The sequence below is a fragment of the Nannobrachium achirus genome, assembly GCF_963921795.1.
Source record: "Nannobrachium achirus genome assembly, chromosome: 18".
NCBI lineage: Eukaryota > Metazoa > Chordata > Actinopteri > Myctophiformes > Myctophidae > Nannobrachium > Nannobrachium achirus.
In genome coordinates this window covers 43530304-43545871 of record NC_137825.1, presented here as the reverse complement: position 1 = coordinate 43545871, position 15568 = coordinate 43530304, and the positions used below count along the sequence as shown (strand labels likewise).

Below are 15568 nucleotides of genomic sequence, written 5' to 3'. Positions count from 1 at the left end.
AAAAGTATTGGCCTGCTGTATGTGTAAGTGATATTTTACACCTGTAGACAACAGAGGAGGGGCCCACACATTAGATTTTTGATTAAAATATACATTTCATTTTTGTAAATTGTCATTGACCACGAGGGCCAGTTCCCCCAAGGGCCCCTGGCAACGGCCCCACCGGCCCAATGGTTAATACAGCCCTGTCTCCTGGTCCACCACTTTAATAAACAGAAAACACATTTTCAGGTAGGTTTCAGATTTCGGCGTCATTACTCTCAGTTCACTGGTTTATTCTTATCCTGTATGAGCTCTCTCTCTCCTGATTGGATACAATCGGTATCCTGACCTGAAAATGCATCTTCTTTTTCTTTCTTTTTTGTAAACTAAAGACCTGGAGAGACAGGAAGACTCCTGTTATTGAGCATATAGAGCAACTTAACGTTTAAATAAAAAATAAATAAAAAATAAAACACTCAGGAGAATAAAACACACAAGTAAGCACCAGTGCTGTGTTCTACCTGTAACGCATGTGAACCTTTCAAAGTAGCGTATTTGATAGGCATTATGCACTGGCGTCTGCCCTGGCCACACGAATAGCCACGGAATCATAGATTATAGTATGCCCTCAAAAAAAGTCTAGAACACACCACTGGTAAGCACACTGTAAGCCAAGGTGTGTTCTGTTTCGAAATGTTCAGTAAAACAGAACAGAGTTACTGTATTTCTGGGACACGGTCGCTAGAGTCACTGTAAATAGTTACTTTCCCTCCTCCTCTGCGTCGGACGAGAAGAGATGCTCTCTCTCTCTTCCTCATTACCACCACCACTATCGCTCCTACCAGGCTTGCTTTTGTGTGAAAATGTCCTGTATTGAGTCTCTCTCAACAATGACCTCCATTCTGCCTGACACTGGAGACTCTGTGCCGCGTGAAGCAGGGCCTGTGTCTTGGGACGTGGTGATGTCAGCCAGGCGTACTTGCTGGCATATCGTCTCTGTCGGGTGAAAACCTTGTAGGCCTATGTCCAAAACCGTTCTTTTTGCATTTATCATTTTAAAAACGATTTAAACTAGTGAAAACAGCCGATCTACGAGCACACAACGCCTCGCGCCGCGAGGCGTTGTGTGCTTGTAGATCTGCTGTTTTCACTACTTTTGTGCGACGGACTTGTATGACGAAGCAGGGCTTAACTTTGCGAAAGAACATACAAATTTGAAAACTTGGAGAGAGATACAAGGTTTCCGCCTGACAACGACGGTATGGAGGTAGAGGTGGACGGGTGGAGGGATGGGGCGTGGGGGGGGGGACGGTTAGGAGGAGAGAAGAATCCTGTCCGCGTCTGCTTCCACCGTGAGGTGCATTAGAGAAGGGTGCTGACAGATTTTGAGGATGCTAAAGAGACCCCAAAGAGACTCCAGACACTGTTCCGAGCTGGTTCTCATGACTTCACCACCAGACGAGGCCTAGTAAGAAAGTGTCCATGTTGTCGACTCACTCTCAACAACAGTGTATTGTCTATGACAGGGGTCTTCAACAGGGGGTCCGGGACCCCTAGGGGGTCCTCAGAGTTACTACTGGGGGGCCACCAAATCTTTGTGATATGATCATTCTTTTAAATTAAGGACTTGAACCCTCGCAACCCTATTCTGAGGAGAACTTTAGACAAAAACAGCAGATCTACAAGCTCTCGATGCCTCGCAGCACGAGACGCTGAGAGCTTGTAGATCGGCTATTTTCGGAAAATAGGTTTGGTGTTGAGGGGAAAAAGAGCAGACTAAGAGTGAAATTTCAAGTTAACTAAAAACACGAATCCAACATAGACTGATGAGAGTGCTGTCAAACAAGTCTATGAATCTATCTGTGAAATCGATGAAAATCTGCATCACACATTTATACAATATGTAGAGGGGGTCCCTGCTTCATCTCTCTCTCAACTAAGGGGTCCTTGGCCTGAAAACGTTGAAGACCCCTGGTCTATAAGCACAGAGCTAACCATTAGTAGACATGGAGGGGCTACATGACTATTTTTGAAATGACAACATGAGAGCCATGACTAAATTGACTTTTTTTTGGAAAAAGCGGAAAACCTTTTTCACAGCACCAGAAATGTAATTTGGATAAACACTTTCTTCTCCTTTACCAGAAGATGTTACTTGAAGGCTTGGACATCTGCACTTTGTAGTAATTGAACAGTAATGAATTACAGTTCTCTCTCTCTCTCTCTCTCTCTCTCTCTCTCTCTCTCTCTCTCTCTCTCTCGCGCTCTCTCTCTCTTCCTTACTATCTTTCTCAACAACGTTGATGACCGTTGGGCGCACATAGGTAATTACGCAGTCTGAGAGCGAGGAAATGAGTGTGTGCCCCTCACGTCCCCTCAGGTTGTCCACCTTGCTGTATCATGAATCAAGCTCGACTCAAGGCAGGAACTGAAGAAGAGCAGAATGCCCAATTCATCCTATGTTGCACAACGGTGTCGCACATCGGGAATAGCCGGTCTACAAGCTCACCAAATGTTGCAGATGCAACACGTCGTGAGCTTGTAGATCTGCTATTCTCGGGGTGCGTCACCGTCATACAACTAAGTATAAATCATGCTGAAGGGGAACATATCATGTCACCAAAACCTGAGGTTCAGAATGAATCAGCAGGGTATCTGTGTACTAAGGTTCATATCATCTTGCCTTTTATTGATTGTTTTCTTATCTTCTTCCAATTTATTATATATCTGTGACCTGAGAAAAACAGAGGAGTCGTGCATTTCATTTTGCATATGCTCACTATAACATATTTGCTTTTTTAAATTCAGATAATCTCCCTAGAGCATCACAGTTACTAATAGGGAGTATTTTAGCAATGAAAGTGAGTTCACTTCTAGCACTTCTAGCTTGGTACTGCTGAACTTAATATAGCTCCCACCATCATTTTACCGTCTGGGAGTTTTCATCCAGGACTAATTAACCAGACTATATGGACTCCTAGGCTGACATCACATAGTGCATGATGAGGACACTTATATGCATCCTCTGAATGGACACAGTAGTCTTGTGCATAAGTGGAACAATGGGAATAAAATGAATTTATGTCCAGGCCCCAGTTGGCACAATCAAGTGTTAGGAGTCACAGAAGGGGTTCATTCCCATGGGGCCTGGCCAGGGTGTCATTTCTTGCTGTTGCATAATTTAGGCAGATCATCAACATAACGTGTGATGAAGCCCTCGAGAAGAGAGCAAAAGAAACATCCGAATTTTATTTTGGTTTGCCCCATAAAACTAAATTACAGCCCTCTGAGAAAGGGTGAAAAATTATAAATGTGGGGACACTTGCATTGGTGAGTTGGTCCCTGTGTTTCAGACTGTCTGGTTGGTTCGCCAGCTGCAGGCTATTTTTCCCTGGCCGGCAGGTCACGTGGCGACAGCCTCCATATGGTAATTAATAGGTTTTATTTGCAGGGGCCATGGATGTGAAGGGAAAGGCTGGTGAACCATTGACACTCACAGTCCTGGGCTTTAGATTGATGCTAATAGACCATTATTGAAATCCAGCATTGTCTTCTGCCTGAGGGGTCCCTTGCTAGGAAATGGCTTGTATCAGAAGAGAATAATAACAATAGCTTTGTTGTATTGTTCAGCTTTACTTTAAAGGAGTAGTTCACCCCCAAAATGACTTTTTTCGATTGATTATTCACACCATGGAGACTTGAATTCAATAATGTTGTCGCATTCCTAAGACAAAAATTTGATTCGAGTAAATTTACCCCCACTGATTCCGGATGGGGACCCGAATCCATCTGGGTCCCCATCCGAAATCAATGGGGGCACATTTATTGTAATCACATTTTTGTCTTAGGAATGCGACAAAAAACTAAAAATATTATTGAACTCAAGTCTCCATGGAGTGAATAATCAATAGAAAAAAGGTAATTTTGGGGGTGAACTACTCTTTTAACTTGTTGAAGAAAATCTAGAGAAACAGCAGGCAGATCGCCTACAACATATTATCTTGATGCTGTGATTAGACCATAGATGATATGGATGATTCATGAAACAGAATAGAACTGGATCAATGTATACGTCTTCTAATATTCCACACCAAAGTCTTTGCAGTTAATTGATAAAATATTGAGTTTCAGACGGCTCGGCAGCAGATATTCTATTGCTGTATAACAGCCCATATGCCAGCAAGTCAATTTACAGGTTCAAGAAAGTAATTATATTCTTTTGATAGTGAGAGAGACTGTAGTCTCATTATAGTTAGGGACAATTAGCAGAATACCTGTCAAATCTGGGAATAAATTCCTTACCAAACAATTTCTTCACCAATGTGTTCGTAAAGGTGTCGAGTAACATATCTAACAAAGATTGAAATTCAACATCCCTAGGAAAATCTTTGTCAGCTAGGGTGGTATGGCGGTCCATTTTTAGCCCAATGAATGTTTTTCGTGCAAAACAAATGCTTGCAATGGATTCAGAATAATTAAAAACACCTAGTTAGACCCCTCACATCCCACTTAAAGCATATTTTTTGGGAGTCATTTTTTCCCTTATAGTATAGTGTATAGTAAGTGAATGAGACCCAGAATTACCCTAGCTGTCAAAGATTTTCCTAGGGATGTTGAATTTCAATCTTTGTTAGATATGTTACTAGACACCTTTACGAACACATTGGTGAAGAAATTGTTTGGTAAGGAATTTATTCCCAGGTTTTTATTAATATTCCCTGACTATTAATGTAGTATAGTATGTGCTCTTGCCAGTTGAAGCACATCTTTCCATCATTCTCAAATAGGGACAAGGACCGATACAGCGATATTTGCAAGTGTGACTCGCGTCAGGGCAACCACACTTTCAATTTCCAATTGCATCTTTCTGTTTCTTTTTTAATCTTTTGGGGGTTATTCCTTTTTCTCTCCCAATTTATTCGCCAATTCCCCATTCCCCTTCATGTCACTGCCGACCCCTACCGGAGGGTCCTGCCTGGGGAGTGCTGCAGACAACCATGTCCCTTCTCCGATACATGTGATGTCACTGTATTGTTGATGCTTCTTTTTTTGCTTAGTTTCTTTTTGCTGTACACAGTACAGTACACAGTACTTTTTTATTTTCATACTTCCTTGTAACTTTGTAACTTGCTGTGCCGCTGGCGACAGATTTTCCCTCTTGGGATAATAAAGGTATCTATCTACCATTCTGCTTCTTTTCACCGGGGCGTGATGGTGTAATGCATGCAGAGGAACACGCTATCCAACCTAGTTTTTCTCCTTGTTGAATATTGTCGTTGTCGGGTGGAAACCTCGTATTTCCAAGTTTCAAATGTGTATGTTCTTTCGCAAAGTAAAGCCCTGCTTCATTGTACAAGGCCGTCGCACTAAAGTAGTGAAAACAGCAGATCTATAAGCACACAACGCCTCGCGGTGTGCGAGGCGTTGTGTGCTTGTAGATTGGCTGTTTTCACTAGTTTAAATCATTTTTAAATTGAGAAACGGTTTACATACAAGGTTTTCACCCGATATGCCCTTTGACCAACCTGTAGGAGTCGCTAATGCACTAACCAAGATAAGGTATGTGGCACCATAGAGCATTCAAATGCATAGACTGGTGGGTAAGAACTTTACCCACATATTTTTAGCATGTAACCTAAATTTATGAAAAAGAACATACCCGTAATTGCCGGACTATAAGCCGCAGCTTTTTTCCCATGTTTTGACCCCTGCGGCTTATACAACAGTGCGGCTTATATAGAGATTTTTACAGCTAACGGCCAGTTAGTTCGTTTTACAATAGTCTTTAACAAAGATTTATATATAGATTTTTACAGCTAACGGCCACTAGGGGCACTCTAGCAGGAAGCAGGAAGGACACCTGCGGCTTATAGTCAGGTGCGGCTTATATATGTAAACATTTGTTTTTTGTTCTAAATTTAGCTGGTGCGGCTTATATTCAGGTGCGGCTTATAGTCCAGCAATTACGGTAATTGGAAAAATGTATATCTATATATCACAATCATAAACGGTAACATGTCATTAGGTCGAACACCCTTTGGATCGACCACCAAACTCTAACACAAACCCTAATTCTAACCTCTGTAAAACTATGCCTAACTCTAACCCTAACCCTAAACCTAACCTCAGTAACCGTGACACAGGTGATTATCTAACCTGCCGACGCTGTTCGACCCAACGGGAGTTCGACCTATGGGGCAGTCCCCATCATAAACACATATTGTATATCACAAATACATCGAGATAGGAAGAAGCGAAAATATTTTTTTAATTAAAAATGCATATTATAATTATAGAAACAAATCATAGGACAGTCTACCATCCAATCTCTATGTCAGTGCCAGAGACATTTTGGATGAAATCTCAGTTACAAGATAGTTTATCCGCAACCAATCCTTAATTATACAGGATCTCATGCCCTGTGGCCCAGCCATGATGCACTGCACAATTCTCAGTGTTCATTTAACCCCGGAGAGTGTACAAATGTAACCGTATGGACCCTTGCTGTGACATCTAGCAAGAGATGCATCACAACACTACAAGGAACAAACTACAATCTCATCCCACTGTCCATATGTGCTCATTAAGGTTGCCTGTCACTAATCCTGACATCGTTTCACCCAAACTTTCTTTCTTGAACCTCATGTCCCTTACACACCCAATACGCACGAATGCATGCACACGCACACGCACGCACGCACGCACGCACGCACGCACGCACGCACGCACGCACGCACGCACGCACGCATGCACGCGCGCACACACACACACACACACACACACACACACACACACACACACACACACACACACACACACACACACACTGATGAAATAACGTTTACATTTAAGTAGAGGGAGTCCTAGGCCTGATGTGGTGAAATGGGCAAAATAATCACTGTTAATATAACTTAGTGTAACATGGATCCATAAGCGTCAATGGTGTTAACTGTAAAGTAACCAACACGTGAAAATTAATGCTTTATTGGGTATGTAGAAACATATAAACCTGCACATGCACGCACGCACGCGTGTGCACGCACACACACACACACGTGCGCACGCATGCACACACACACACGCACGCACGCGTGTGCACGCACACACACACACACGTGCGCACGCATGCACACACACACACGCACGCACGCACGCACGCACGCACACACACACACACACACACACACACACACACACACACACACACACACACACACACACACACACACAGCGAAAGCCTATGACATGTACTGCCTCAGACCTATTACATAATTACTGAGTAAATGCTCCCAGTGTAGTCTCCATGGTCAATAGCAGCGTTGAGATCCGTCCCCTGAGCTCGGCACAATCACTCTGTTAATCCCACAGCTGTCACTGACTTAATCACTCAAACCTAAATTATTTAACCACTTCTTAAGCCCCATTTTATACTTCGCCTTACAGAGTGTCGCACAAAATTGCGATTGAACATTGAACATTTCCCCCTATAACGATATTCCCAAAATAGGGACACCAGGTTGCAAGTGGTTAAAAACACTTGCTGGGCCCGGGCTGCTGGCGTGGGCACCCTAGGCTGCAATACCAGCCTGACAGCGCGTTGCGGGTTCGAATCCCGTTCCCGACGACCTTTGCTGCGTGTCACTCCCCGTCTCTCTCCCCATTTCTGGTCAGTCTACTGTCCTATCAATAAAGCCATAAAGGCATAAAAGCCCAAAAATAAATCTAAATCAAAAAAAAAAAAAAACACTTGCTGACAGTGGCCTCTCATGCGAAATAGAGAAAGAGGATTCATCAGATGGCTTGCTAAAAACACTGATGACGGCGCTGCACTATTGAGCTATGCTTGATATTTGCTGGATATTTGCCTTGCACTTCCACTCTCTGCCATATCGAATGACAGAAAACCATTCCATTGCAGTGCCAGGATAAAATATTGTAGCTTTCCGTATCAAAGGACCGAACATTCTCCTCAGCTCCAAGGAAGTAGAGGAATGGCGATCTCCCTTACTGCTGGAAACCCCATTGATTGGACTGAGCCGGCTTCTGGCCCACACTCTCCGGGGCCAAAAGGCCCCTGGCCCCATTGGTTGTTTGTGTGTCACAGTGATTAATTGATGAGCCGTCTTGAATAATTGGCCCAAGACCAGGGAGTCATCTGTGTGTGGTGACATGAATCTTGATCGCCATATCAGTTAGCTCGTCACAGTGATGTATTGCCCAGGCTACCAGCTTGACGGATTGATTAGTCAGACACTGTTTTTGCGATATGTTCTGTATTTTAGTACACCACAAAATTGTTAAGCTCTGCTCTCACTCAAGACACAGTTTACAGTAGAATCTGCTTGCATTTAGTGTTGCGTGATCTTCAAACTGGGTACTCACACATACGACAAACAAAACAAATGGAAAACAATGTCTTTTACAATAAGATTTTTAATTGAATAATTTAAATGACTTTGTATTATCCATTAAAATAAAAAGCCCAGCAGTAGACATTTTGCCGGGCATAGGAAGACTTCTACAGAGGTCAAAGGTTATCCAATCATCCCTTTAAGAGAAATACCTGTTTAATCATGAGCTTCTGTGCTGAAATGAAACCAATTAATCATTGACGACTGAGACAGGAATCCCTGTTCTGCCTCTTAGTGATGATTTCATCAAATTATACTGATTCAAAAAGGACAAATATTGATTATGTACTATGTGAAGGAAATATTGAAGTATTAAAAAGAACCGAGTATAAAAATAAATGTATTGATTTGTGTATATCAGTTTCCTATTTAAGTTGTTCTATGTGCTGTAAAGGTCCACAGTATGTACCTGCTGTGTTTACCGTTAAAGGGGTCAGGTAGTTAACTACTAAGTGTGTGTGTGTGTGTGTGTGTGTGTGTGTGTGTGTGTGTGTGTGTGTGTGTGTGTGTGTGTGTGTGTGTGTGTGTGTGTGTGTGTGTGTGTGCGTGTGTGTGTGTGTGTGTTAGGGCTGTCACAATTATTACATAATCGTCTAATCGCATTTTTTTTACAAAATCGCAATTATTTTGTGATAATCGTCATAATCGTTTACATGTTGAAAAATGTTTATATATGTTCAAACATTAAAAAAAAATAGTGGAAATAGCAGATCACGCGATGCGACGCGTTGTGAGCTTGTAGATCGGCTATTTCCACTATCAATGTTCTTTTTAAAGTGTAAACTTGTCAAATATGTCCTTCATTTCTTTGTATATTTGGGTTATGTGTCAAAGTCTACAAGCCAAACAGAAATGTAATTATCAACGACAAAAACACAATTAAATCGTTAATCGCAATTATTTGAGTGACAATTAATCGTCATGTAAAATGTCATAATCGTGACAGCACTAGTGTGTGTGTGCGTGTGTGTGCATGTGTGCACGTGCGTGTGTTTGAGTAAATTGCAGTATGAATGTGCATGATGCAACATAGAAGCTGATGATGATTTAACTTTTTTTCTTTTCTGCCACTGAATTTTGTGAGAAGTTACAGAGGTTTCACACATCAAGATATCAGAGCCTTCCCAGAAGGCAATGGGGTTTAGGGGACAAGAAGGCTTCATTCATAATCCAAAACAATTGCTCTATAATTATATGTATTTTACTGTATCCTAAAAGTCAGGAAGAAAAAGAAACATTATCAAGAAGTATACAGCCAAGTGTACCCTTGAAATCAAAGGAAACACCAGGAATATTATCAGTCATTGTAGCCAGCTGAATGACCATTATATGGTTCTCCTGTTCATGCTTGTATGCTCCTCTTTATGGATAACATATGCGTTCCTCCTTTTCACAGATTGGTTGGGAATTAGAACGAAGAAGAAGTGAACAAACACCGTCTCCCAGGGACATGAGACCCACATTTCTAAATGAGGTAAGACAAATAAACCTGATATATACTTGTTTGTGTGTGCGTGTGTGTGTGTGCGCGCGCGTGTGTGTGTGTGTGTGTGTGTGTGTGTGTGTGTGTGTGTGCGTGCGTGCGTGTGTGTGCGTGTGTGCGTGTGTGCGTGTGTGTGTGTGTGTGTGTGTGTGTGTGTGTGTGTGTGTGTGTGTATGCAGTATCATGTAGCAATAATTTCTGGTTAGGCATTTAGAGCAAGGGGTGAATTTTAAATGCTACTGTCCATGCCAAAAGTTATTTTTTATTTTATTTGTATTAATACGTTTGTCATGCATCATAGTTTTCTTTCTTAAACTATATACTGGTAACAAATGACTTAATCTATTACTACTGCAAAATGATCCTTCTAAAAGCTTAACCCCTATAACCCTAACCTCTTGATTTGGTTTTTCAGAGTTTCTGCTTAGCAATTTGCTTAAGGTTAATGGCCTATTTAAAAGTGACTACATTTGTAAGTAGACTAGCTGAAGGCCATAGCCTACAGTATGGTTCTGTCTCAGAATACGACCATTCATATTTTACAATCAGTCCAATTTGGAAAATCACCATTGGAACGATCGGTCAACTCCCTAATCATGCTGTCTCAAATCTGATTGTTGAACAACTGTGCACAATGACATCTCATGTATACACAAAACACAGTCAAATACTTTCGCTGAAAATGTGGAGTCCATACCGGTGATGTCATCGCAAATAACTTTCAGTTACTATTCATGCTCAATTTGCACATTTAGTGCTCCAAAGCCTCCAAAGAAAATCCTCAAGGAGCTGTGGTTATAGATTGCTGTTTTACTGGAAGGTGCATTTTAGTGTTTATTGCTTCGGTCCAGACCTTGGGCTAATCTTTCTCTTATATCTTGTTATGAAAATGTATTGCTTTTTAGAAGCTGTGGAGTGCAACTTGGACATGCCGTGTTTCCACTGTGTGTGTTATTTGTAATTGCCTGCCCGTGGGATTCTGATGACCCAATGAGTAAAAAAGGAGATAGCTATCACTTTCAGGACTGTTTTACTGTCATTAACACATATTCTGCAGTGCAGAGACTGCAAAACCTTATTGGTAACAGATTTATATCCAAACCTAATCTCCCTTATACACATTCATTCATGAAAGGATCTGGGGTTTTGTTTCCGTATAAGAATCAGATGGGTTTTATTGAAGGGCGGCGGGCTCAAGGGGTGGGGGGGTGGTGGGGGTTCACTACATGAACAGCAATCAAATTTAGCCACTGCTAATGCGAAATGAGTTGAAGACATAAGGGGAACCATGGCGATATTCTTAACTTTCATTTGACATGAACCCATTACGACCCCTGGACTTATTGTATACTTTAGCTATTGAAAAATAGCAGTTAAACAAGAGAGCCGCGCTGTGAGCTTGTACATCTGCTCTTTTTGCAAAATCAGGACATTTTTAGCAAATCATTGAATACATATATATATATATATTTTTTTTAAGTGAACTTTTGCTTCTGGGGTGTCCGTGCTTCTGGGGGGGTCCGTGACCAATTACATATCATTTTGGGGGTCCTTGACATGAAAAAGTTTGAGCACCACTGACATAGAAACATAGTTTCTTTTCAAAAAAGGATTTAGAAGACACTTATAGAATCGGGTCAAATATTAATATATAAGTTTCACGATTTTTCAAAAATAGACGATCTACAAGCTCACTGTGTGCTTGTATATCTGCTATTTTTCAATAGCAGATCTACAAGCTCACTGTGTGCTTGTATATCTGCTATGTTTCAATAGTTGAAGCATAAAATAATGCGTAATAATGCGTTCCCGTTCTTAATGTGACACCACACAAATATTTGCGTGGTTACTCAATGGTGCATGTGGCGTTCATTTGTCATTATCGGTGGCTACATTTCACTGATGGATGTACCAGACAGCCACTAAACCATGCAGTTAAAATTCAACCACAGACTCCTGTCATGCCAAAGAAAAATCTCATGAAGGGGACAAACTATAAGTTTCCTTTTAAAGCATGCTTTTCGACTGTTATGAAATAACTGAAATCATGACTTTCAACTTGGTATCATTTCTTATCAAAATAGATCTGGTAAATATATAATAACTACTCTTCGGCATTAAGTTTAGGCAACTTTTTAATTTCAGGCCATTGCTACCCCACGTTGTATTATGTAATGACTAAGGCAATTCATTACATCGTTTTATTTCACACAGAACTCCATAGAATTTCTGTCCCCTGATTTCATTAACAATATGCATAGATTTGCTTTTATAGAGAACAATAACAAAAAATATGCCATGTTGTTACAGTCACCATTTTAGTCTGAGAAGAAGGGTAATTTGCTCAGGAATTCTAAAATATTGACAAGTTGTCACACTTAGCAATTTTGGGTAACCTTAAACGTAACAACAGGAAATGTGCACGTTTCAGGAGATATACAAATGTCTTCTATTCATATTCTTATCAACATCTTTCATCTAAATCCTAGGTATTGTAACCTAGATCTGGCAAGAAACATTAATATGCAAGTCTATGAAATATAATATGTTCTATTTTTATCTATGCACCACTATTCATTGCTGCTTTTGCCTGACTACTTAGCAACATTTTATACATGAAGTATACGTAGGTCCAAATCATGATGTTGGCTTATAAGTATGTTTGTTTTAAGGGGGGGAGGAATCCGATGCCTAAAATAGTTAAGTAATGTTTCTCATGTGCATTTTCAGTTAATTTCAACATCCTCCTCCTAACCTCTCTTCATAGTGCAAGTCATGTTGCCTTCTCGCATCACAATGGTAGATTTGGAGATACCACAATATTAAAATGACAATGTGGATTTTATGTAGGGATGGGACGATATGAACATTTCATATCACGATTATTGTGACAAAAGAAATCGCGATTTACAATATTATCACGATAATCAAAACCATTATCCTGGGGCGGAACATTTGCCAAAAAATAGCAGATCTACAAGCTCACAACGCGTCACACGCGACACATTGTGAGCTTGTAGATCGGCTATTTTTTGGCAAAGACATTCGATAGAGAATGAAAAAAGGCTGTATTAAGTATGTATATTATAAGTACAGTACCTTTTAGCAATTATGGAGGGTTTAAGTGGTATCGGATACGCAGCTCGGCGAATAAAAGGTGAATTGATCCCAGTGCACGACGGAGCACGATATCACGATATATTAAATCTCCACGATACGATTATCGTGAGTGTTTTTTTTTATCATGATAAACGATAATATCGCTTATCGTCCCATCCCTAATTTTATGTTGTTTTCAGTGGCTCATGGTCAGATGTCTCATAATTTCATTGCATTCGAGTGCTGCAGTGCATGTATTCTCAATGTATCATTGAACTCAGCTCCGGCAAATTCTTTGAAAATAGCTCAAGAGAAGCCTCATCTTTATAACACTATTCTGTGCCCAAGAGCAACTTGAAATAGCAAATAACCCTTTTAAAGATATTTTTTTATTTTTTTCGAAAAAACGATTCTCCACACAAAACATAACTTACCTAAGCAATGTATTTACACCTAAGATGTGATTATAAGATTTTTGCCATAATGGCTTTTTGATCCACTATCATTGAACACTCTCAACTCAAAATGACCATATGAAAAAAAAGATTCAAGTTTCCATGAAGGATGAAGGTCTTTCCCTAACCTTTTCCTTGCTTGTGGACATTCTTAACCACAGTTTTCTGAGCTGTGTACTCTCGCTTTCCCCCCATTCCTCGTAGTTATGTCCCTCCTCCCTTTCATTTGATGTCCTATTTCCTTTACATATCACAGTAGTCAGCTTTTCCTATGGCACTTTGCATTGTTATGCATTTTCTTTTTAACCCTTGATAGAGAAGGTTAGTAAAAGTTGCCCCCTCTGGGTCAAAAGGACCAAGGTCATATTTCGGACTCTCTACGGTATGACCTCTGATCCAGTCCCCTGTTGGCCTGTAGTCGCTCGAACTCGTGTCGACTGCTCCGGTCCGGACTGAGGCTCGCTAGCGCTCTGCCGCCGCCGCCGCCGCCCGCGTCCTCTTCCTCCTCCTCGTCCCGGTTCAAGAAGGCCAGCTCGTTCTCGTAGCAGAAGTTGGAGTTGGAGCTGGGCACCAGGAACTTGTTCTCCACCATGTCCTTGGCACTGCAGCGAGGGGTGGACGGCACCTCGTAGGTTTTGTGAAAGTGAGAGTAATCCACCTTGTACACGTTCTTCTCCTCGAACAGGACCGGCTCGAACCGGTGGCCCCAGAGGACCTCGGAGGCCAGGTAGGAGCTGCGGGCCTGCGTGGTCATGGCGGTCGCCTCCACCATACCCTCCAGGATGACCACGATCTCAAAGTCGGCCGCCTCCAGGTCCTGCTTGCTGATCCCAAACAGTGGGCTCTCCTCGTCGATCTCGTGGAGGATCGTGATCGGCGAGACCAAGAAAATCCTGTCCAGCCCTTTGTCAAAGCCCACATTGATGTCTAACTGGTCCAGCGGAATATACTCCCCCTCGTCAGTGATCCGAGGTTTCATGAGCTGCGCCCGGACGTGGGCCTCCACGATGTGACTCTTGCGAAGGTTGCCCACCCTCCACATCAGAGTTAGCTTCCCGTCCCGCATGGCGATCACAGCGTTGTGGCTGAACAGCAGCGTCTGCGATCGCTTCTTAGGCCTCGCCATCTTAGCCATGATGGCGCCTATCATGAAGCAGTCGATGATGCAGCCCACTATCGACTGGAAGACCACCATGAAGACGGCCGCTGGACACTCCTCAGTCACACAGCGGTAGCCGTAGCCAATGGTGGACTGCGTTTCAATGGAGAACAGAAAGGCGGCCACAAAGCCGTTCACTTGGAGGACGCAGGGAGTGAAGTTGTCGTCGCCGGCCGGGTTATCCAGGTCCCCGTGCAACAAGGCGATGACCCAGAACGCCAGGCCAAACACCAGCCACGAGACGACGAACACCAGGGTGAAGACCACGAGCATCCACCGCCAGCGGATGTCCACGCACGTGGTGAAGATGTCTGCCATGTAGCGCGCGGACTTGTCGTCCATGTTGGAGAACTGCACGTTGCACTGCCCGTTCTTCTTGACAAAGCGGTTGCGGCACTTGCGACGCGTGTGGATCTTGCCATTGCCAAAGCCGTTCATGCCATGCATGGTGGTGAGGCGTAGGCGCTCCTCCTCGGACGACACGCTGCTGTAGCGGTTGATCCGCCCCACGCTCATGCTCCCGGCGCCGTCGCCGCGGGCATGAAGGTCTGAGCGCGAGGGCGGGCCCGGAGACCCAACGTGTGACGACAGGCCCCGCGCGCCCGGATCACGGGCCGAGCTGCATCTCAGGTGGTCACGGTCACAGGGAGCTGGGTGGAGCGCCTCTCGCTTTGGATCCGGCCCGACCCCTGTGGAAAGAGAAGAGAGATGCGTGAGTATCTTGACATAACGGCGATCTTGCGCCACAAGTGGATCAACTGTCTGCAGACTTGAAGCCCTGGAGATGCTTGGGTCAGTGAGTCGCATGCTTTACACAAGTCATCATGCACGCGCGCACACATGCGCACAAGCACACACATGCACGCGCACGCCCACACACACACACACACACACACACACACACACACACACACACACACACACACACACACACACACACAGCCATGTGTTTGAATTCACAAATAATTATATAATTAAT

At 42.8% G+C, this 15568-nt stretch overlaps 1 protein-coding gene across 1 annotated transcript; it reads right to left on the bottom strand.

Moving 5' to 3' along the window:
- Positions 1-13791: 13791 nt before the first annotated feature.
- On the bottom strand, positions 13792-15105 carry kcnj12a (potassium inwardly rectifying channel subfamily J member 12a; the record flags this gene model as incomplete). Its single annotated transcript, XM_080748007.1, has 1 exon — positions 13792-15105. One exon carries the CDS (start codon positions 15103-15105, stop codon positions 13792-13794), a length of 1314 nt encoding a protein of 437 aa, XP_080604133.1.
- Between the last annotated feature and the right edge of the window lie 463 nt (positions 15106-15568).